General features: G+C 35.2%; 1 protein-coding gene and 1 pseudogene across 2 annotated transcripts; both read left to right on the top strand.

Moving 5' to 3' along the window:
* The first annotated feature begins 1632 nt into the window (after nucleotides 1–1632).
* On the top strand, nucleotides 1633–1773 carry LOC145248469 (U2 spliceosomal RNA; annotated as a pseudogene).
* Nucleotides 1774–1882: 109 nt separating this feature from the next.
* LOC145248129 (uncharacterized) lies at nucleotides 1883–25512 on the top strand. 2 transcript variants are annotated; one of them, XM_080109944.1, is made up of 3 exons: nucleotides 1883–2022; nucleotides 21761–23733; nucleotides 24550–25512. In XM_080109944.1, exons 1-3 carry the CDS (start codon nucleotides 2015–2017, stop codon nucleotides 24930–24932), a joined length of 2364 nt encoding a protein of 787 aa, XP_079966070.1. In that variant the 5' UTR covers nucleotides 1883–2014; the 3' UTR covers nucleotides 24933–25512. The 2 variants fall into 2 exon arrangements, with proteins under 2 accessions (XP_079966070.1, XP_079966071.1); XM_080109945.1 differs by lacking the exon at nucleotides 1883–2022 and adding an exon at nucleotides 12489–12641.

Raw genomic sequence — 25512 nt, 5'->3', positions numbered from 1 at the left:
CATGGGCAACGTCATTCCCCTTTCAAAGGAAATCCACACATGCGCAAAAGACCACCGGAAACAACTATAAAAGCAAGAGCAATAAGCAGCTTTTTTTTTTTCGGACCAGCTTCCGAGCTGAACGATTCGACGAACCAGCTGCCTTCCTTTCGGGAGGCGCGCGCACCTCACGCCACTTGCTACCATGTGGGGCAAAAAGCTAACAAACAGTACGTACACTTTATACGCTTCTATCTCCATGAACTGGATTGACATTCTCACTCTCTCTCTCTCTTTCTCTTTCTACGTGCCGGACGGCCATTTCTTGTTCCACTACGTTACTCACTTCTCTTCCCATGTGCGAACAAACGATAGTGACCCGAACATGAGATAAACACATATTTCCATTTCTTTCTATACTACCAGTTCCGCAACAAACGATGGTGACAACCGAACGCGGACATGAACACGTGTTATATCTAAAACATTTATTCTTTCAACAGTAAATAACGACACGTTTATCTTATCCAGCAATTGAGTTTTTTTTTTCCCCTCCATTCCATTCGTTTCATTATTTTCTTTTGTAACGGGATTAGGATATATATATCTTAGTCCTCTACAAAATAAAAACACCATTGATGCACGGTCCATGTTCCCCGTGAATTACCGAAAAATTAATTTAGTTTTAACACATTTTTTTGTTCACGAAATAACACTTCTGCTGTATGCGCACGCACGGCGGCCATCTTTACTAAACTGTCGCCATGTTGCGCATCTCTGTCAAAAAAACATTATATTAATTATAATTAATTATTAATTTTTTTGTTGACCCTTCAAAGTTGCTTTGATTCAAAAAGATGTTTCATTTAATTATTTATTTGTTCGAGAAAAAAAAAAGCTATTTTACTTGATAAAAATCTAATGTTATTTTTATTACAAAATTATTTTATTAAATTATATCTCTTTACGCAGACTTTTAAATAACTGTTTTTACAATTATTTTGTATACAATAAATGTTTTGGTTTTATATTTTCCTGTTCGGAAAAAAATCTTCTTTGTTACTTATTTGCCGCGTTATTCGCCCAAGAAGAAATTGGAGTTATCGCCCCCTAACAATAGCCGCCGTCTGCATACTGCACATGTGCCTCCGAAATGACTTTTAAACGATACACTTCCTATGTTAAGAATGGCTTTCGAAATAACGTTATTATTTCAGCGCAGTCGCAGTACCAAAATTGCATAAGACCGTGTTTTCTTTTTTTTTGTTTTGTAATAACACAAGAATTATTTAAACTGAATTAATTCTTCTCAATAAAATAATTGCTTTCTTTGAATATACGTGTTTTCTTTATTTTTGTTTTGTAATGACACAAAAAATGTTAAAACTAGAGTATTTTTTTAAAAGTAAATATTTGGTTTCGTTTTTCGTATCTTGACTCAGTGATCAAGTTTATTTTTTTAAAGCAAAAGTTAAAAATAATTTTTTTAAATATTATGGGGGTGCATCTTTTAAAAACAATATCTCCTTCAAGATCGGTAATAAAATGTGTTTTCAATCGATATTTATTCAATAAGGGACCGGTTTTTCTACCTAGCAAAAAAAAGGGGGGGGGGCTCCGGGTACGAGTTTTCCCGAGACGAGTTTTCCCGGAACAAGTTCTTGGCCTTTTGGTCAAGATCAAAGTGTAGTATCTGTTCTTCATATGCTGCAGTGCTGCACTTCCATTTCTTGTTCTCTTTAGGTGGAGGAGAAATCCTTCACGACTGAGACAATTTTTATTTTTGTACCTTTTCTCCACGTTAAAAAACGACCCTGGTGTCTAACTCTGTCCCGTGGGGAGGCATAGTAAATAGGTACATATTTGTGAATTTCTATAATTTTAACTTTTAAAAAATGTCTTAATTCTGTCGAATATTTGATAAGTGCTTTAATCAAATTAATAACATGTTTGTTTCACTATTGGTCTTCCATACTAAAAACGGACACCATTAACGTCACTACAAAGAGCTCCGCCTTCTTGTCTCGAACAGAGAATGGGATGGTAAGTTTTATTTTTTGGCTTCTTATGAAAGACGAAATCCGATATTCCTAAATACTAGGATTAAAATCAATTTAAATAGTAGTTTTGTCGTGTAATCTACTTTTTCCTCCCTATTTTTCAACTATATTTTTGGGATCCATGTCAAAATTCTTTCCAATTCCCCAAAAACTTTAATGGCGACTTTACTGGATTTCTGGGGGGGGGGGGGTGATGATAAAAACGAATATAAAATGTACGTATGTGTTTTCAGTCGATATTTATTCAATAAGGGACCAGTTTTCCTACCTAGTAAAAAGGGGGGGGGGAGTTTGTTGGGTACGAGTTTTCCGGAGACGAGTTTTCCGGAGACGAGTTTTCCGGGCACCATTTCAACGTGGTACCTGGAAAACTCGTACTCAAAAACTCCCCCCCCTTTTTACTAGGTAGGAAAACTGGTCCCTTATTGAATAAATATCGATTAAAAACACATTTTATTACCGTTCTTGAAGGAGATATTGTTTTTAGTGCACCTGCACCTCATAATATTTTTTAAATTTATTTTTAACGCTTGCTTAAAAAAAAAAAAAAACTGTTCCCAGAGACAAGTTTTCCGGGGAGGAGTTTTCCTAAATTTGTTTTCCTACCTAGCAAAAAGAGGGGGGATTTTTCCGGGTACGAGTTTTCCCGGGATGTGTTTTCCGGGCACCGAGCGAAATGCATCGGCTCCGATGTTGAACGTTGTTCGACTGAGGGCGAATTGGAACTGTTTACTCTTTTGACACCCAATGTTTCGTCTGCTAAAATTTTAATCACGTGATTTCGGTGTAGCATCAATAAAATAAACCATTCATTCAAATGTCGCTTGTTATGGATTAAGCTGAATACGATATTAAAAATCACTTTATTGATACTTATGCACTTATGTTACCGGGATGGCGGGTGTATTGTAACTATTCTGTACTTTCACCTAACAATTTAATAAACAAAAAGATACTGTAAAGCTTGAATTTAACTTGAAAATACTATTTTAAAAAATAGAAGGGTAATATTTCACCACTTTATTTTACATATTTCTTTTCCAAAGGACCGTTTGAATACATTGAGTTAAATTTAAAATGTTGTAATTATTTCTAAAAAAAAAAAAAGTTCTAAAAAATAATGAGAAATTGTAGGTAGAAAGTAACTTTAGTCCTGCTAACATTTATTTATTTTGTATTTATTTATTTGTGGACACTTTTGTTCGTTTGCTGGCTTATTATATCATTATATCAATTCAATTCAAATAAGACAAACCAAAAGGAACAAGAAGTGAGTTCTGATCGATAATAGTCCGATTTAAAAAAAAAAAAGTAAAAAGAAACGAAAAGAAAAGTTAAATTCAAGTTTTACAATATATTTTTGTGACGAAATACTTTTTTTTTTTTAATTACACGCGAATTCATTCAAAATAAACCATTAATTCAAGTGTTCTTTGTTATGGATTTAGCTAAATACGATATTAAAAATCACTTTCACTTATGTTACCGGGCTATTGTAACTATTCTGTACTTTCACCTAATAACCGTTTGAATAGATTCGTTTAAATTTAAAGTGTTGTGTAATTATTTAAAAAAAAAAAATCAGTTGTGCTTGTGTGTTATTTCTTCAATTCGATAGAAAATTAATTATTAATGAAAATGGTGCACTATGCACGTGTACGAGCGGTACCCTCCCCCAATCGACTATACTGTTAGAAACTCGCTCGACATATGTCACCGTGACATAGATCGACATATATTCGGTGGGTTTTTGATAGTATTTTGTATAGTTTTTTTAAAACTCATTTTTCCAAACTTAACCGCGTTCAACAGAGAGTCCGGTGCCATTTTTAATTTTCCAATACATCGGTAAACAGTAGTAATATAAACCCTAAATCAATATTTAAATATTTGTAGTTTCTAGTTCAGTTTCTAATGCCACGTTCGAGTAAATCAACGACCTAATTTAGAACCACTCGACGTTTTTAGGCCAAATTTTTAAAAAGCAGTTTGGCCTTTTTTGGTAAATATTTATTTTAACTTTAACACAATACCAACCATTCTAGTTTGTGTTTCTTGAGGTTATCAAGGTCGTTGAAAACGAATCTGGCATTTAAACCCGTCGCAAATTTACTGTTTGCATGGTATTAACCCCTGGAGTAGATGTGTCAGAAATTTCGTGAAAAATATTAAATAATTCCACCCCGTTTTTCCAAGCTTATAACTCCTCGAAAAATGTAATTCAATTAAAGGAGCAAGGACCAATGTTTTCAATTAAAGGAGCAAGGACCAAGGTTTCATTACAAAAAAAAAAAAAAAATGGTTTTAAACCTCGGACTTTACAGCCAAATTTCTAAAAAAATACTACTTTTTTTGTTTTAAATTTGAATATATTATTTATTGATCTTTTATCTTCAATTTGTGATATATAAAACTTTGGTGAGTAAATTAATTATTTACTTTTTAATAGACATTTCAAAATGGGAGGCGTGAATTAATTCGACCCCCTGTCTTTTCAAGCTTATAACTACTCGAAAAATGTAATTCAAACCCTAATTTTTTTTTCGATTAAAGGAGCAAGGACCAAGGTTTCATTAAAAAAAAAAACAATAAAAAAACAAACAACGTGGTTTTAAAAAAAGGTTTTAAACTTCGAATTTTACAGGTAAATTTCTAAAAAACACTACTTTTTTTTGTTTTAAATTTGAATATATATATGTAATGTTGTGTTGTGCATGGATGTGTAAGAATAAGATTTTTTTATTTTTTATGTTCATGAGGGTCACTGCTTATCAAGGCCTGGAGGCCACTCAGGGATAAGGGTTATTGCGTGTACAGTAATCAATGAGATAGTATTGTAGTAATCATTAGTATTGGAGATTTGATAGAATCTCTTACTTGAGGTAGCGGTTTGTCAGGAATTTGTTTATGTTGGATTTGAAGACATCCAAGTTGTAGTCAGGTGGGAAACAGGCGAACGGAAGAGAGTTCCACAATCGTGTACTTATGAGAAAGAAGCTCTGCTCATGGAATCTATGTTTTGGATTTAGGCACAGATAAAGAGTGGGGAAAATTATTGCCAGTAGTTTCAGCCAGACGGGTGTTTCTCGAGAAAGATTGGCGAGGGAGGAGAGATTGGAGCTCAGACGAGCACTTGCCAAGGAAATAACGATAAAAGAAAGACAGGCTCACAACGTCTCCTCTGTGGGTGAGAGGCTGCAGGGAAGAGAAAAGGGCATCCCCACCAAATCACAAATTATATTTTGTACTCTGTCAAGGCAGGATAGGCTGTTTTTAGCAGTTCCTGCCCAGATGTGGCAGCAGTATTCCATCCTTGGACGTACTTGGCTTTTATACAGATAGAGAATTGCATCAGTAGTGAGATATCTTCTGGAGCGGTAGAAGGATCCCACCATTTTCCCAGCGTCCTTGGCAACAGACCTGATGTACGTGTTCCATTTCAGATCAGGAGTAAAGGTCAAACTCAGAAGCTTGTCAAAACATGGAGCCTCCCTAAGACGAGAGCCATCCATTTCAATTGATGTTGGATTGGAATCAGAGCATTGATGATGTAAAGATAGAAGCTTGGTTTGGAATGTATTAAAAATGACCAGCCACCTCTTCCCCCATTGTACCACGCGCTCAAGATCAGAAGAGAGAGAATTTGAGAGAACTTTGTCATTTACAGCCTTTGATGTGTTGCCATAGATGGTCGTGTCATCAGCATAGATGTCAACGAATGATTTAAGTATGTGTTTTGGGAGATCATTGATGTAGATCAGGAAGAGAGTTGGGCCCAGGATGGACCCCTGAGGGACTCCAGCATTAATACCGTGGGCCTCTGATTTCTGCCCATCAACCACTACTCTTATGAACCTATCAGGGAGAAATGATTTAATGATTGAGAAAATATTTCCAGTAATACCGTAGCTGGGAATCTTGTGAAGTAGGCCCTTATGCCATACCTTATTGAAGGCTTTCGATATGTCAAGAGCAATTTCCCTGGAAAGGAAACCTTTGTCAAGAGATTCACTAATCCTATGTGATATAACTGTTAGCACATCTTCTGTAGATCTTGCAGAGCGGAAGCCATATTGCATGTCACTAAGAAGGTTGTTTCTGTTGAGGTGGTTGACTACTTCTTTATTTAATATGGATTCCAACAACTTACTCATGACACACAGGAGACTTATTGATCTGTACTGAGAGGGAGATGACTTTTCACCTGAATTCTTAAATACAGGGCATACTGATGAGGTTTTCCAGGGTGTTGGAAAGCACTTCTCCTTAAGGCAACGCTTAAACAGTTTTGTAAGTATGGGGGCAAGTTCTGGTTGGAGCTTTTTCAGCACTATAACTGGAATGCCGTCAGGGCCAGTTGCTTTACTGGAATCAAGGTTCTTGATTAGCTTAGCAACCTCATGCACAGATATTTGTATGTTGCATAGCGTGTTGTCTGTTATAGGAGGAAATACAGGGAGTTGATGGCCATTGTCGCAGAGGGTAGAATTAGCTGCAAAGTTCTTGGCAAATAGTCTGGCCTTGTCTGATACTGATGAGATGACCTCAGGTCCATTGATGATAGTTGGGATAGAACGCACGCTTCTGTTCAAGATCCTGTTTGCTATTTGCCAGAACTGGTGGGAACCAAGCCACTGCTCAGCTACTTTGGATTTAACAGACTGAGCATATAGCTCTCTTGCATTTTTTATTACACTTTTACAGTGGTTGCTGGCAGTCCTGAAAGCATCTTTTGTCTCAGTACATCTATTACGTTGGTAGCTATAGAAAAAGTGATTTCTGTGTGCGATGGCAGCAACACATTCGGGGGAGAACCATGGCTGGCTGTTAGGTTTTTGTTGGAATTTTTTGGATGGTATGAATCGGTCTATGCCTTCGGTCAGGTCTGATACTATAGAAGACACATCCTTTTTAAACATGGAATGCAGAGGTAGGTCAGATATGAATGTACGGAAGCTATCCCAGTCAGCCATAGAGTATCGATATACAGTACGGTGGAGAGATTCATTTTTATCTTAACTGCTACAACAGGGTGGTCAGAGGATCCCAGAGGAGATAGAACGGAACATGAACACAGCTCAGGGGAAGTTGTGAGGAAAAGGTCTAGAAGGCTTGCATATTGACCAGTAGTATCAGGCAGATTGGAACACGTGTGTTTGGTTGGTAAGAAGGGAACTGAATAATGGCGCCCCGCTTTATTAATTAATTGCTATGCGCATGCGTGAGTGCATACAAAAGTTAGATCACGAAACCAGAATGAAAGAGTCTATATAAAAGTTACTGAAATGAAAGAGCAGCGCTATCATTACAATTTATTGATCTTTTATCTTCAATTTGTGATATATAAAACTTTGGTGAGCAAATTAATTATTTACTTTTTAATAGACATTTGAAAATGGGAGGGGGGGCTTGAATAAAAAAAAACGTTTGTCTAAAATATTATATTCGGTTTATTGGTAAGAGCATAAAATTTCACATTGACCCTGAAAATATCGTAAAAATAGAATCAATAAAAAAATTTTGATAGATTTTTAAAGTTTAAAAATTGAAAAATACTGAGCTCGTAAAATTCAATTAATTTCATTATTTATTATTTAAAAAATGAAAAAATAATATTTCAATTACTTTTTATACAACTTTAATAGTTTATTTTGGAAGTATAATCCATAAAGAAAATAAACAACCCACCTTTAAAAGAGAAATTACGAGTTTTTTTTTTATATTTTATTCGCAGTTTCGTGTTAGGGGTGTCAAAAATTCCTACAAAAATTCTGATACACCTACCCCTAGAGCCTGGAACTATTTTGCACCATTCACTGCTTTCGTTAACGCTTTTCTTACATGATTGTTCGCACGTGCACGCGCCTAGTAAAGTGACTGGTCACGTTGCGGAGGAATCTTTAGCGGAGATTTGAAATAAGAAAGTTTTCAAAAGAGTGGTTTAAAGACATATTTTTCGTTCTTTTTTTTGGAGGGTGGTAATCAATTATATAACGTTTTTAACAGGTGCTTCTGCAGTTTAATTAACCGTTTTTCTGTAACAAGTTGTAAATTTTTTAACAGCCGCTTCTGCAGTTTAATTAACCGTTCTTCTGTAAGTAACGCGCTAACATTAACCGAGCAGAAGAACTGTTTAATATTTCACACAAATTCTATTTACATTGAGGTGGAGGGGGCGGTGTGTGGCGGTTAAACGGTTGTTCTCCTCGGTTAATGTTGGTGCGTTACTTACGGAAAAACGGTTAATTAAACTGCAGAAGCGCCTGTTAAAAAATTTACAGGTTCTATAATTCAATACCCCCTCTCCAAAAAAAGAACGAAAAACATTAAAATATATCTATGTAAAACCGCTCGTGAAAACTTAATCTTTTAGATCAAGTAAGAAGCATTAAAAATTATGTAACACAAAAAAAATTAACTACATTTTTTTTTTTTTAAACTTTCTTATTTTAAATCTCTTTTAAAGATTCCTCCACGATGTGACCAGTCACTTTACTACGCGCGTGCACGCGCAAACGCATTATTATGTAAGAAAAGCGTTAACGAAAATGGTGAAATGGTGCAAAATAGTCCCAGGCTCCAGGGGTTAATACCATGTAAACGGGAAATTTGAGACGGGTTTAAATGCCAGATTTATTGCATTAGAAGAATCTACGGACCCACCCTCAAACAAACGGTTCAAATTCTTGTAATGCAGAGCCAACCTTTTCTTTTTCTTCAGTAGAAAAAGAAGCATGTTTTCAACACCCGAAGAAGGTCGCAGGTTGCAGCGATTGAAAACACCCAAAATGAGAATAATAGACCGATTAATCACCATAACACAAGCACTAGTCTATTATATTATAAAAACAAACAATAAATTTTAAAAAAATCAATATTTAAATATGTGTAGGGGTGCTCGGTTTCTAATGCAACGTTTTAGTAAATCGATCACCCATTTTAGAATCACTCGACGTTTTTAGACCAAATTTCGCCAATTTAGTCCTTTTTTTTTTTTTTTAACAGTTTGGCTTTTTTGCTTTTTGCTTTCGACAATTATTTTATATACATATTTATGTTTATCGTCACCCGACATTTAAAAAGGTTTTCCCTAGGACGAATTTTTTATTTTTAACATTTTTTATTTATTTATTTTTTTTTAATACTCATTTTTTCATCACTCGACATTTACAATCTAAAGATCGTTTTTTGTAAAAAACTGAATGTGCACGTGAAAACAACATTTAAATATTTGTGCAAAAATTTAATGTGTGCACAAAAACAAACATGCCGACCAGTGAAAACGGTACTTGTATAGTTTAATCAAGACATTAAAAAATGGAAATATCGAAAAAAAGTTTAAATTGTACGTATCTGTTACGGTTAATGAAGTTCTCAAAAAAAAAAAAAAAAAAAAAAATTCACTTAATTTCATCAAGTAGTTTTTGTTTTACAGCAAAAAAACAATTTGTTATGATACCGAGCAAAAGGTTCGACTTTTAGGAAGAAAAGCTAGTATTAAAGATGGGGAGGGAGTGTCGGCGCTTTACATGGAGTTATCTCTCTTTGGCGTTTATAAATGTCAAACAAAAATTTAAAAAAAAAAACAAGATGTCTGTCTTCAACAGGCTCTCATAAAAACGTGTTTTTCCGCTGTAAAAGGAAAAAAAACAAAAAAAAAACTACTCGATCAAATTAAGGGAATTTTTTTTTTTGGAGATCTTCATGCCAAAACGGATATGTACAATATAACCTTTTTTTCGATATTTTCATTTTTTAATGTCTTGATTAAACTGTACAAGTACCATGAAAACAATGCAGACTCAAATACCCCTATAAATCAACTTTATTCAGGTGGTACTCTAGCACACATTCATTGCCCTTAGCTTGTAAATGTTGAGTAACGAAACTTGACGAAACTTGAAACAAAAAAAAAAATAGAAATTTTTTTTTTAAATCGCCCCAGCAAAACCTTAGTAAATGTCGAGTGACAAAACCTGAAGATAACCATAAATATTTATATAAAATAATCGGAGAAAGCGAAATTCAAAAAAAGGTCAAACTGCTTTAGAAAGGCTAAATTTATAAAATTAGCCTAAAAAAAACGTCAAGTGGTTCTAAAATGGGTGACCGATTTACTAGAATGGTGCATTAGAAACTGAGCACCCCATACAAATATCTACATTGACTTCTTTTCTTTTTTTCCATTTCTTTTGATAATTTAGTAGACTAGTGTCCATTCGATAATAATTTGCTGAAAAAATTGAAAAACAAAAGGATGAAAATAAAAAATGTAAAGGGAGTCAAACTTCCTCAGGTTCGCCTTTGTTTCTTTACCACATTTTTGGTTTGTTGTTTATAGTAATAAATGCTCGAAACTTCTTTGAACTGGGCTTTTTTGCTTGTTTTTTTTTTTTTTTTACTTCTTTTAGTTTATTTCTGTTCGACTTGTAAGATCAATAAAAGTGACCAATTATAAAAATATAAAAATAACTATGCTAAAAAAAGAAAAAATGACTCAGCAGACCAAGCATAGAAATTAGCAACGTATGGGAACCTCTAATTGTAGGAAAAAACAAAAATTTGTACAACCCCTCTTTAAAATTTCAATGATAAAAGGGAGATAATTATATTTATAAGAGTTGCCTCTCCTTTGTCAACCAATTTTTTTTTTTTTTCACATACAAAACTATGGTGAAAAAACAAAAAAAACAACTTCAATATATAATTGTACATATATATATAGAAAGTTAATGAATGAAAATTTAATGTAGGGAAAAGTCTGTTGGAACCTTTTTCTCTGATATGAATGCTGTTCTGTTGAATATGTTGTTTTACAGTGGAAAACAGGAGAAATGTAAAGGGAAAAAGACAGTAACAAAACAACAACAATAATAACAAGATTGTTGGATCGACATGAAAGCATTTTTTCTCGTGAAGGTTTATTAAAGTAGAAGAGGTCTATAAAAAAAAATGATGCAGTTTTAGGCCTTAACATATGTAAATTTGAGTTCTGCACCATGCAAAAAAAGAAATGACTAAGTTCAGCATTTGCCCCCACTTCCATTTAGCACCAAAAGTCCCCAAGGTCTTAACATATTTAAATTTGAGTTCAGCACCATGCAAAACTGCTAAATTGACATACACAGAAAATTTTGGACAAATATGGTAAAATAGTCCCAAAAATGGAGTGTTTTTATTAGTCCTAAAAGACCCAAGAGTTGTCGTGGAGTATAAAATGGCTAAAATTGAAACTCTTGTGCTTATTAATGATGCCATGGATTTTTATAAAATTTTCTAGAAAAGTTGTAACTAACTGATTTCTGTTGGTTGGTTGGTTGGTTGTTTTGTTTTACGGCATATCAACCCTTTTCAGGTTATTTAATGCCGAATCTGGTGATTTTGAAGAACGATTTTTTAATATAGTATATTTGTTTTTTTAAGTCGTATTCTATTTAACCCATAGTTGGGACCCTAACAGGTGCTACCACTCCGGGTCAGAGTGGACCTGGGAGCAATGGTAATTGAAGGGTGGCTCCACACTCCCTAAGGTCTGCAAGCTGGGGCCCTCACCATCGGATATAGTTAAGGTCATATCCAGGACTACTGATTTCTGTATAATTTTGTTTATCTATACTTCGCGATAACTCTTGAGTGTGTCCCAGGGGCTCTTTTAGGGCTATGTATATATTTTCAGTATTTAGTTTGACAGTGCTCGATACATAAGACACATAATTAAATTATATTAATGACTGTATCACTGTAAATCCACTGCAAATCTGGTGTTTATCAAAAAGTAGTCAATGGCAAGCAGAGCATACTTATAGTATATTTATTTATATAAACATTGGCTACACATGTGCATGCATGTTTCTGCTGCTTTTCTAAAGTTGTAATAGAAACGTGTGCACATATGTAGCCTATAATTGTGTGCGTGTGTGTGTATTAGTTAATGAATGAAAATTTAATGTAGGGAAAGGTCATATGCTAAAAAAACAAAAATGACTCAGCAGACCAAGCATAGAAATTAGCAATGTATGCGAATCTCTAATTGTAGGAAAAACAAAAATTTGTACAACCCCTCTTTAAAATTTCAATGATAAAAGCGAGATAATTATAATTATAAGAGTTGCCTCTCCTTTGTCAACCAATTTTTTTTTTCTTTTTTTCACATACTGTTAAGGAATAGAGAGAGAGGGAGAGAGAGAGAGAGAGAGAGAGAGAATGTTAAGGAATAGAGAGAGGGAGAGAGAGAGAGAGGAAGAGGTGAGTTATAGTGTAGACACGTTGACCGGAAGTTAAGATCAGCTGATTGGATTGCGTGCGAGTCATGTGATCAGGTTAGCTGAATCGTTGAGATTTGATTTGGACTCAGAAGACAACGGACGGCTTCCCGTTGTCTCCTCCTCTTCACTGGGGGGGGGGCGAACGCTGACGTGTGTAGAAGAAGAACCCATACAGGCCGATTTCACTTTCCACCTTCTGCAGGACATCTGGGAAAAGTGAAATAAACTATAGAACTAATTCCTTGTCTTGGAGTGATTGAATCTTCATCCAAAAACAGGTATCAAGTCTCCCTCCAGGACAAGAAATTCCAGATGGTCCAACATCGAAGAAGCAGAGGTAGGTTCTGAAAATACATGTCACTCACACACGATTCCCTTTATGATACAACATAAATATATAATATAACACGTCATCTCTTCTAATCCATTATTAGAGATGACGCAACAAACACTCAACCCTTTATTATAGAGACAATATAACAAACACTCATATCCTTTATGATACGACAACATAACAATACAAAACTATGGTGAAAAAACAAAAAACAACTCCAATATATAATTGTACATATATATATAGAAAGTTAATGAATGAAAATTTAATGTAGGGAAACGTCTGTTGGAACCTTTTTCTCTGATATGAATGCTGTTCTGTTGAATATGTTGTTTTACAGTGGAAAACAGGAGAAATGTAAAGGGAAAAAGACAGTAACAAAACAACAACAATAATAACAAGATTGTTGGATGGACATGAATGCATTTATTTCTCGTGAAGGTTTATTGAAGTAGAAGAGGTCTATAAAAAAAATGACAAAAACGTGTGAAGATCACAGATGTATTACAGTTCTGAATTTTTTAGATGAGGGTTGATTGTTTATATTATTTGTTTTGACTGGACTATTGTTCTCATCTTGACTGTTATTTGTGCAATGTTTCAGTCGGTGTAGCCTTCAACCATCGTCAGGTATGTTGGTCATTATCTCAGAAAAATAGAGAAAGAAGAAAAGTTACTGGCTCCATAGATGGTTTTGTATTGTTGGAGTTGTTTTTTGTTTTTTTGCCGTGGTTTCGTATGTGTATCAGACGACCCAAAGAAACGTCACATATGCCAAATGTATTACAGTTCTGAATTTTTTAGATGTGGGTTGATTGTTTATATTATTTGTTTTGACTGGACTATTGTTCTCATCTTGACTGTTATTTGTGCAATGTTTCGGTCGGTGTAGCCTCCGACCTTCATCAGGCATCTTGGAAAAGAAAGGAGGAAAGTAACGTTTCTCCGTTAAATAACACTCAAGATGAGAACAATAGTCAGACGAAAACAAGTAACGCTAACTACTGTTTTGTTTCAAAATAAATAAAAATGGGGAAGAACTGTTTCTTGTTATTTTTATTTTTTTTGTTGTGTAAACTTTTTTTGTTTTACTTTTTTGTTTTACTTTTTTTTGTTTTACATTTTCTTAATTTATTCCTGCTCGACTTGTAAGAAAGGGTGTGATTGAAAAATAACATGGACCAAAAAGGAGATTATTTTATTTGATGTAACACCAATCAGCTAGGACGACATGACTTAACTTTTCAGAGCTCAGAACGAGGCTAGAATTTGGGACCTTTTTCGTAGACTTGCACCTAAATTTGTTTCAAATTTTGAAGTGTCACGAAAGTAATTTATTCATTTATTTAGTCACCTTAAAAATTAAAATGATTTATTTGTTTACGACAAAACCGAAAAGCATTTTGGTGGATTTAATTTCATAATTAAATTATTTTTTTCATTCATTCAAGTGGTGTCCTGTCTAGTATAGGCATTGATGGCTATAGCTCTCTATCTATCTCTCAAGGCATTCATGAATTCATTGTTGCTCATAATTTTTCATGTTGGTTTATTCTATCTTCTTTGGTTTATTCTTTTTATTGGTTGTCGGAGAGTAATTAAATGAGGATCAGGTACCAACAGTCTATTATGGTAATCCCTACAGACCAAGGTGTTCTGGTTCAGAACCCTATTGACACTGTTTCTCGAATATAGAGTTTGATGTATTGCCATAGCTTTCCTTGCAGTTGTACTGACAGTAGGTTGCAGTTTCTTTCCGTCCGAGCAGTCCCCCATACTGAATAATTGCCCTGACCATTATACCCAGAGATATATAGAAATTGACACCTCAAAACAAACTGCTAAGTCGACATGGAAACTCTGTATTCATAATTGAAGGCTGTAATGGCATCAAAAACATTGTGACATTTAAGGGGAAAAAACTGTGGCATTTCTTTCAATTCACTTCGAGCGGATGATGAGGAAGCACAGAAACAAGCCATTCTCCAAACCGCGGCAAAACTCATTAAAACATTTGCACCATATCCAACAATCACCGAATTGAAATTAGCAGCTGCACTAGATTTTATCCCTGCAAGTTTGCAGTTTTTGCTGCAACATCAGTTAGTGCACCTCTACAGTTTGGTGTTGCAATACAAATGCACCATTTGTATTGCAACACGATTGATAGTCTTTCAACCATGGTATTTGCTTCATTATATCCAGAAGTACAAAAGTTTGAAATGAATGCAGCATGTTCACTTGCTCCTGATGTGTTAGATGATGACATGGGCATTCTTGGTCAGTCCTTGTTGTTTGCCAGAGACAACATGGGCTGTGACAACAGCATTTTCTTTTTATTCTTTTGACTTTCAAGTATATATCCGACACTGATATATCATGTATAACGTTAAGCAAGCGTTCAACAACCACCTGTTCTAGTTGGTGTTGGTTTATAAATATGAGTTATCTGCTCATATGTAAATTATACTTAATTTGCATATCACTATATCTCCCTATAATGGAGAGCCTTTATGCTGCGAGTACTTCTTGTGCCCTCCTGAACATCTTCCTTTATCTCTCCTTTTCCTTGGAGATCTGGATCTATCACGTCTTCCCCTATAATCGCAGTGTTCCTCCTGCATATTCTGATCTTCCTCTTCTGCCTTGTCCCATTCTACTTTTTCCTCTTCTACCTTGTCCCTCTCTACTTCTTCCTCGCAGTCTCATTCTGCAGTAACTCTTCTGTTACATCAATAATGGGCAGCTCTGAAGGCATTTCCTCATCCGATTATTCTCCTTGTGATCTTATTTGGTCAGCATGAGCTAAAACACTGTTCCCATATTCTTTATTTAATATTGCAGTATTATGTCCTTTCTGCATAATAAATTCTGTCTCAGCTTCCGTATTCTTATTTCTTTTGTACCACATCTTTTGATTTGTGGCATATGACATAGTCAAAGGGGACCTTAATTGTCTGCCCATTAAGGCACATGGACTTTCTGACCTGCCTGCATGCAGAATTGTTCTATAACTTAGTAATAATCTTGGTAGGAAAGCATCAATTTTCTCCTTCTGTTGCACGCATGCTTTTATGCCCTTTTTACCATCTGGACCATCTTTTCCGCTATCCCGTTATTTTAAGGGTGGTAGGGAGGGGTCTTGTAAGGTCTGCATCCTATTTATCTTAACCATTCATGCAAATCAGCATCCGCAAATTCTGGCTCATTATCAGTCACCAATGTTCTCGGTATCCCATTTCTCAAAAATATTACTCTTAATATTTGTTTTGCAGTGGTAATTTTTTTTTATCAGGTACTCTCACCACTTCAGGCCAACCTGAATATGCATATACTAATATTATTAATAGTCCTATTCCATTGACATAGGCATGATCCATGTGTACTCTATTCTACGGTTCTGATTCTCAGGACCACACATATTTTCTTTTGCTTGAAATTCCTGAGTTCTATGTATTTTGTGCATCTTTTTACATAGTCCTCTATGTCTCTTGAGTACCCCAGCCACCATGCTTCCAATTTTAATCTTCTTTGCGTAGCTGCTACTCCACAATGTACGTCATCATGTACACTTTTTATAAACTGTCTCCTCTGTGTTTCTGGGGGGAACGACCAAGTCTCCATTACATATTACCCCATTTTCTATAGTCAGTTTATATCTTATTTCTTTGAATGGTCTTCCAGCCATTGAACAATTTCCCCAGCGATTCTCTTTTATCCTCAACACTATTCTGTTCAACATTGGGTCATTTGTAATTTCAGTAGCCATTTTATCTACAGATATTACATCAGTTTCTACAAGGTGCAGGAATGTGTCTTCAAATTCCTCGTCGTTTTCATCCTTATCCTCTTTATAAAACCTCAATCTACATAAGGCATCAACATATGGTATCGTATTCCCTTTAACATACTCAATGTCAAAGTTGAATGCCATCAGTCTGATCACCCAATGTAATATTCTGGACGTTGTACCTTTTGGTAGTTCTTTTCTTGGATTGAAAATAAATTCCAGTGGTTTGTGATCACTTTTCAACAAGAATTTTTTTCCCATCAAGAACTGTCTTGCTCTGTCCGTTGTCCACCCTATGGCTAGTGCCTCCCTTTCTATATTAGAATAATTGTATTCAGTCGTTGTTAATCTCCTCGATAAGTACATTACAGGATGACCATCTTGTGACAAAACACTGGATACGGAATGCTCACTAGCGTCAGTAGTTAGAGTTATGTCCTTGTTAGGGTAAAAAATTTGTACTATTGGCTTTTTCGCCAGAATCTGTTTTAAGTTTTCAAAGGCTTTCCGTTGGTGTTCTAACCAAATGAACTCCGCATTTTTTTTTTTCTTAATTTCGCAAATGATTCTGTCAACTTGCTATATTTTGCTCATATTTTCTATAAAAATTTATCAAACACAAGAAAGACTCCAACTCTTTTTTTTTTTATTTTTTGGTGTATCCACTTTTAGAATTTTCTCTATTAGCGCTTCATCTGGAGAGATCCCATCCTTTGATATTCACTAACCTAAAAATGATATTTCATTACTGTTGGTTACACACGTTTTTGTATTTACTGTCATGCCAGCATCTCTTAGCCGGTTCAGTATATTTTCAGTTTTTTTCTTTAAATCATCTTCATTTAAATCTCCAGCACATATATCGTCTTGATAACAGATGATATTTTCAATATTTCCTTTTATTTTTTCAATGGCTTTTTGAAAAATTGCACTTGCCGTTTTTATGCCATACGCCATCCTTTTCCACCTTAACATTTTAGGTCTATCTTTGAAAATACTTTAATTCCGGCAAGTTTATGTAAAGCTATTTCCACATTCGGAATAGGGTACGAGTCAGCGCAAACTTTATGGTTCACCCCTATTTTATAATCTTCACAAATTCTCAAGTTACCATCTTTTTTTTAATACCACAATGGGTGATGCCCATTTACTTCCTCCTGAAGGGGCAGGTTCTAATAAATCTTCCTTTATTAATTTTCGCAACTTATCTATTACTAACGGTAATAAATGCTCTGGTACTTTTCTTAATCGTAGTAGGAGGGGGGGACATTTTCTGTTAATTTCGGGCTAGCTTCATAATTTTTTAATTTTCCATTTCTATTTCATTAATCAACTTCGTTGAATTTATTTTTAATACATCATTCCCCAATAGTCTATGCGTTTTTCGGCAATTTGTAACTATAATGGGTACTACTTCATACTTTTCTTTTAGTTCTATTGAACCTTCAAAGTAACCCATAATTGCTATAATCGAACCATCAAACTGACGTAATTGTATGTTGCTTTTTTTTAAAAACGGTTTTCCCATTTTTTTCTCACAAATTTCTGGGTATTATGGTTACTTCACTGCCGGTATCTATTTGCATTTCAACACCACAATTGTTGATTTTCATTTTTATTTTTGTATCTCCATTCATTGATCCAGTATTTTGTGTATTATCCTTCTTTTAAAAATGTGCATATCTTCATCCTCTATTCTTTCCACATTTTTTGTTTTACATACTTCTTGGAAGTGATTTTTTTAAAACACTTTGAACATGTTTTTCCAAACGCTGGGCATTTTTCTTTTTTCCTTTCATGAATTTTTCCACAGTACGTACATTTTTTCTTTTTTGTTTCTACCGTATACGTGTCAGCCATTATTTCTTCGTAGAAGATTTCATTCCTCCCTCCTTGTTTTTTGTTGTCTTTCAACATTTTGCTTCTCGCATTAGCAGCAAAGCAACACATCCAAGTATGTACGTATTCCGGGTCTTCAAAGACCAGAGAATATCCTATCGGCTACGCCATTGATATGTTCTAGTTGGTGTCAGTTTATAAATATGAGCTATCTGCTCATATGTAAATTATACTTAATTTGCATATCACTACAGACACAGTAAGATACAGAGAAACACAGCAGTCTATATAAAACAATCTATATAAAAACACATAAGATATTAACAGATATATACTCAAGTGTCAAAACAATGAAAAGAATATGCTGTTGTCACATCCCTAGTCATAACATTATAAGATTGGACAGAAAGGGTAACTTTCATGGGATGGGAATGATCGCAGCTATCACACCAGAGAAGCAAGTCAGTGATGCTATGCTACAAATTAATACTTCCAACTTGAAACTTGACAAAATGATGAAGATCAACATTATAAATTATCACTTTATCATGTCATGTCAACCATTGCTTAGAATTTCTGCCAATTCCATACACATCTGATGTCTGTGATCGTGAAGTAGACATTTTTGGGGAAATGTCTTTTCGCTTCCACAAGAGTATGCCTAGTTGGCAAGGTATAATAAAATCTTCGGTACAATTTCTCCCAATGATAGACATGAAGCCAGGAGATGAAACCTGTATTTTGTCCACTCTAAATTACCTCTGCATTCTCTCGTCAAAACCCAACATGCCGACTATCATAACTTTTTGATCAACCGCTATTTTGAAAAGCATCTGAAATTGTGAACGCTGTTACAGATGATAGGCCAATTAGGGATGTGATATTGTTGCTTGGCACCTCCCATACCTTCATGAATGTGTTGGGTGCTGTTGGGACTTTAAGGGACAGCACTGGACTCAAGGGGATCAGAGAGGCAGGATATAGTGAAAATGCTGTCGTACACATGATGAGCAGAAAGGCAGTGCAACGAGTATTTCGTGGCCACCTGCTGGTGGATCAGTGTCTCACACATCAGATTGTTGCCAGGATCATGGAGCATGAACCTGGTTTTCAAGACCAAGTGGAGTAACTTCAGCGATTGTGCATGTTGATGAAGACTGGGTGAGTCTGATATAGATTAATTGTTGGAATCAGATTGCATAGACAGAATTCACAACCTTTTAACTGACAAAAAGGATGAACTGCTAAGGACCTCAAAAAACCAGCAAACTATGCATAAAATATTAGCATATGCTAAGTATAGCTTGGCCACTTGTTTCAACTGATCGAATGGAGTCACAGAGCACAATATACTAGACAGAGGATCTCTCCTTCACCATCTGAAATAGAAGGAGGGGAGCACCTACCGTTCGATTACAGACGATTATGCATCATTCACTGCTGAAAACTGTGGAAGAGTAACTGTGGTGTGTGAGGGTTATGAGGTTGGACCAAGTAAAAAGGATTGCACATTTGAGGTTGAAATTGGAATGTGAACAATGAGGTCACAATATTTTCTGGGGAAAAGGATGACTTCATGTCGAATGGGGTAAACAAGCAGCTGATCATGGAACGAATAAATTGGTTGGTTTTGTTTTACGGCATATCAACACTTTTCAGGTTATTTAATGCCGAATCCAGTGATTTTGAAACAAAAAGTTTTTTAATAGAATATATATATTTTTTTTTTCAAGTCGGTTTCTATTTAACCCATAGTTGGGACCCGAACAGGTACTACCACTCTGGGTCAGAGTGGACCTGGGAGTAATGGCAATTAAAGGGTGGCTTGACACTCCCTAAAGCCTGCAAGCTGGGGTCTCACCATCGGATATAGTTTAAGGTCATATCCAGGATCGGAACGAATGAAGCAGAAAGGATGTGATGTTATTTAAGCAGAAGGAAAATGATGACATTGAAATTGGAAAGGCAGCCATCAGTATGTCTGCTTTCGACAAGCCTTATTGAATAAGACACAGATCTTGTTCTTCTGCTGTTTCATACAGAGGTTTCCAAATATACTACACTCTATTTCTGCTTGGACAAAATTCTATAATACGTCTATAATATCAAGGGTCTCAAACAGGTGTTTGGTGAAGCAGTTTGCAATGATTTATTATTTCTGCATGTCTTTACAGGATGTGATTCGGTGTCCAGGGTGTCCAGGATTGGAAAGAAGTTGGAGTTCCAGCAAATCATCAAAAGAAAAGACAATGAAAGACTGTTCAAAAACATTCTCTTGACCAAAGCAAATGCAGGATGTTGTGGAAACTGATGATTTTAAGGCAATGATAGCACTGGTGTCGATTAGATACTATATGCTTTGCAAAAATGTTGCAAGGGCAAAGATGTTCATTACGCCAGAACGACTCCCTCCAGCCACCTCTGCTTATAGATTTCATTCTCTGGAGACTTATTACAAGGTTATGGAATGGATGGGATGTAGTGATGAAATAGCACCATCTGAGTGGGATACAAGATAGAAGAGGACAAACTCGTTCTAATGATGACCAACAAAATGATGACAAAAGTCCTGCTCCAGATGAACTGATTCAGATGATTCAATGCAACTGTTTGATAGGATGCAATACCGTAAGGTGTACCTGCAGAAAGCATGGACTAGAATGTGCCAGTGCACGTGAACATTGTCAAGATGGCAACTGTGACAATGTGAAAAGTGCTCCAGTCATAAAAGATGAGGATGAGGAGGAAGAAGTGTGAACAACTTTGAAGAAACATTATGACTTATGTGAATCGGGGTGGAGTAGGGGTAACCATAGACACGGTGTAGGGGGGTATTCAACGTCACTGGCAACCACTTCATGTGAAAGATTGATGCAAAATTTATTGGTTTATCATAAAAACTGACTGTGCTAGTGTTTTAAAACATAATGGAAAATGACTTGTAAGTGGAAAATATTCAACTTTGACATTTGAAACTTTCTCATACTCAAATTTTGTCCAACTTTTAGTATGGTGTAGAGTAGACTGAACATAACCTAAAACCACCACAAAAAAAAATGTTGCAATGTTTTTGTGTTAGTAGCGCATTGACCCGTTTACATGATTGCTAATTATAGACATTTTTAGACCAGTTTTATAAGCCCCTCATTCCCCTTTTCAGCTAGTGTTTTCTGTCCTGCAAATAAACTCACTGCTTTCCACTAGTCATTTTTTTTTTCTAGGTTGGGTTCCACAAATGCTAGTTTAGTTCTTAACATATACAAATCAGACCCAACTATAAAGGTCCGTAATTGTTAAAAGAAGCCTTTTTTTTCCCCCATCTGACAAATGGACAGTCAATAAATGCAAACATCTCATTCTCTTTTTAGTTGCTGAGTGTTTCTCTTTATTGTCGAAGTATCAAATAATAATCCAAGATGTGTAATAGTTAAAAAATTAAGTTAATTGTTTATCAAATATCCAGAACAAAATTTCATTTTTTTTCTACTTACAGCATGATGGCCTCAAAAGGGACTTTCAAGCCTGGATTGTTTAATATTGGCTTAAATATTGAAAAGAAACTTAGCAGCCATTATTTGAACATTACCAGGAAGAAGTTGATGTATGACCTTGGAATTGCACCCATCTATATAAAACCAGCAATTCGCAATTTGGTTGCCTTCATTTTATTCCACATGGACTTAGGCCGAAAGAGAGCTCGTTTAATGTTGGAGCAGTTAATTGTAGATTATCCAGATGATTTAAATTCTCTTGCTGATTTAATTTATGTCTACAAAGAAATGGGACGTGAGAAGGATGCTGGAAAATATAAAATGCAGCTTGATTCCTATAAAGATAATCCGTTATGTCAAGCGAGAAGTATTTTGGGCCAGGCAAATGCTCTGACCTATGATTGGGCAGATGATCACAACAAAACACCAAAAGCTTTCTTAAAGGAAAGCTGGAGAATCCTTAGTATGGGAGATAACCAGACAGAACAAGTAATAAAAGCTACCACCTTGATTGTTGAAGCATACAAAGTGCTGAAGACAATTCCTGAGACAGCCCACGAGAAAAAAATCAATGAAAAAGAAAAGGCGGTCGAAAGATTTGAGAAAGGAATTGAAAAACTGAATGAGTTAAATTGTTCCAAGGAAGAAATCTTGACATGGGAACATAAGCTCGCCATTGCCCATGGCAGAATGGAGACCTGGAGAAATAGAAATGACGACTGCACTGATAACCGCATCCAGAATTTTTTAAAATCATTAGAAGGCCATTCGCATGTGATTGATAGCCTTATCTCAGTTAAAAATCTAGAAGAACCACTAAAAATGTATCTCGCCAAGTCATGTATCTTTTTTGCCCAGCTGTATACGACACGGAGATTTTCGAAACCATGCATTGATCACCTGTCAGAGAATCTTAAAAAGAAGATAGAAAATCTGGAATCTCTAGTGGATAAGGCAATGGAGCTTTGGCCCGATGGCAATACAATTTTAATAAGATATGGACGAATGAAGTCATCTAAGAAGCAATTTCTGGAAGCAATTAGAAGTTACAATAAATCGATCGAACTGCTTCCAGATAAAGACATCAACTGGTTTGCCTATGCAAGCCGAAGAGATGCATATTATGATTATAGTAAAGAACTGATAGCTAAAAAATGTTACAAGGGAAATATTGATGAATATTTGAGACTCGCTTATAAGGATGCAGAAATTTGTCTTCAATCGAGATGTACACAATTCTGTTTGTTAAAGATGGTTGAAATCTGCTTTGAGAGAGCTAGGCCCAATAGACATCGAGATATCAAGTTTTATTGCCAGAACAAAGATTTTGTCTATGAAGCCCTAGAAATTCTCCACGAGACACTGAAAAAAAGAGACATAAATAAAGACGCGAGGATCTACGCCCTACTCGGAAAGTATTATCCGTTTATAAGTGAATATAGAAAATCTCTCGAGTCTATAAAAATGGCACTAGAATTGAATAAGTGGAGTGGAAAATATCCTCAGAGCTTTTCATATCTTTCTATGAGTTTTATTTGTTTTTACGATGAGAGCAAAGATAGAAATTTGTTGAGCGAATTCCGCTACATGCTAAAAGAAGCAAAGAAAAGGCAGTGTGACAAATGGGTAACGGACGCTCTCAAAATCATAAACACAAACTTTCCAGAAATGCTTTCTGATTTAATTGAAAACATGATCGAGTGGGATGCAAGAGGCTGTGAAGACATTGTCAACGAAATACTGCAGTCAGGGTTTAGTGTGCGTGACGACATGAGAGAACGATTTAAAATGAAGCTTCAAGAAGGAAACAATCAAGAATCCGACATAAATGGACCAGCGGAGATTCAGGTGTTGGAAACCTCAGAGAGCTTTGAGTACGATTTTTTTGTTTTGTATTCAGAAAAGGACAAGGAATGGGTGAATTTTATGTTGCGGCCACAGCTGGAAAAATATGACGATGTAATCAATTTCAGAGGTGAGTGTTTTCTTTCTATACCAAAAAGAAACAGAATTTGTATTATTTAGACGAATTGAGAGATGCATTGACAAACAAAGCTTATTATAGAAATCCTTGGATGTATCAGAATCGTTTCGTAAGATGTGTCCAATCAATGTGTGCATTTAGTGACAGAAATGTTATTTCAAGTTGGAGTGTTACTGATGAACAAACCAAGATAGATCGCAAAACAGACTGACAGACAGTTTTGTATAGAAATGTTTGGACATATTTGAGAATCCTTTCTGTATTACTAAGAAAAATGCTATTTCAAACTTTTATGAAAATGATGTTGCCTTGGCACTCTCCTTCTTCTAAAGGTCCTGGATATGACCTAAAACTATATCCGATGGTGAGGCCCCAACTTACGGGCCTTGGGGAGTGTGGAGCCACCTTTTAATTGCCATTGCTCCCAGGTCCACTTTGACCCAGAGTGGTAGTATGTGTTAGGGTCCCAACTATGGGTTAAATAGAATCTGACTTAAAAAACAAATATACTCCATTAAAAATTGTTCCTCAAAATAGCTAGATTCGGCATTAAATAACCTGAAAAAGGTTGATATGCTGTAAAACAAAAACAACTAACCAACCTTCTTCTAAAACATTCTAACAATAACGAAAATAATGAAACGAGTCTGAAAATTATAAATGCTGATCCTTTTTTATTTCAAACATTTTTCAAATCAGCATCGACCGGTTTGTTTGGCCCTCAGAATATAGCTTATTTATCTCAGCTTTTAATATTGAATTAATGATTCTTTTCTTTTTTTTTTTTTTTTCTTTTTTTTTTTATAGGTTGCTTTCCAAGTCGTGATTTCCAACCCGGAGAGAGAAAACTAGATAGTATGTCAAAAGCGATCGATAAAAGTCGTAAACTTTTGATAATCCTAACACCAAATAATTGTCAAAACAAATGGATAAAATTATTCAGTGATGTTTGTATTTTATCGATGATTAAAAGCAAAGCAAAAGACAAAGTGGTCATCCCTATTATCCGCGAAAGTTGTGAAATTCCTGACTCACTTCAATCCAATGATCCAATTGATTTCACAAAGAAAAACGACTGGGATCGACTTCGCATGGCGCTTACTGTTAACATGGATTCAACATTTGAGCTTGAAACAAAAATGTCTGCCCTGCGACTGCGTTACTTTGATCCGGACGAAGAGGAAAAATAAGAATTGTTACAATTGCGACTATTTTAAATAAGGACTAAATTAATATAAGGGAGATAATTCCAAATTTAACAGGTGAAAATTTATCTTCCTTGCATGAGTATTTTTTTTCATCTCTTCTCCATCATTTTTCTATATTAATATTACAATGGAAAAATGCGAACATGAAAAGTAGTATGGTTTAGCTTAAACATGGAAAAGGAAAGGACAAGATGTTCTGGTAAAAAATATAATAAATTTATAACTTAAAATATTGCAGTGTTAAGAATTGATTATATAATGTTAAATTGAATTAAAAAAAAAATTCTTAATGCTGCAATATTTTAAGTTATAAATTTATTATATTTTTACTAGAATATCTTGTCCTTTTCTTTTCCATGTTTAAGCTTAACCATATTACTTTTCATGCTCGCATTTTTCCATTGTAATCCATGATTTTTCCAGGCTTCCAGTAAATTCACTTATTCTTTGTTTAATTTCAGTCTTATTTTTTTGCCTCCATAAACGTAACATAAACATATGTAATAACAATGTACGGCACTCGTCTGCTTTCAATAAAATCCCTCCAATTATCTCCCTTTCA

This window comes from Euprymna scolopes, chromosome 26 (assembly GCF_053919585.1).
Source record: "Euprymna scolopes isolate OS-2025 chromosome 26, ASM5391958v1, whole genome shotgun sequence".
Classification (NCBI taxonomy): domain Eukaryota; kingdom Metazoa; phylum Mollusca; class Cephalopoda; order Sepiida; family Sepiolidae; genus Euprymna; species Euprymna scolopes.
Note: the sequence above shows the minus strand (reverse complement) of the source record. Positions and strands in the feature narration are given on the sequence as shown.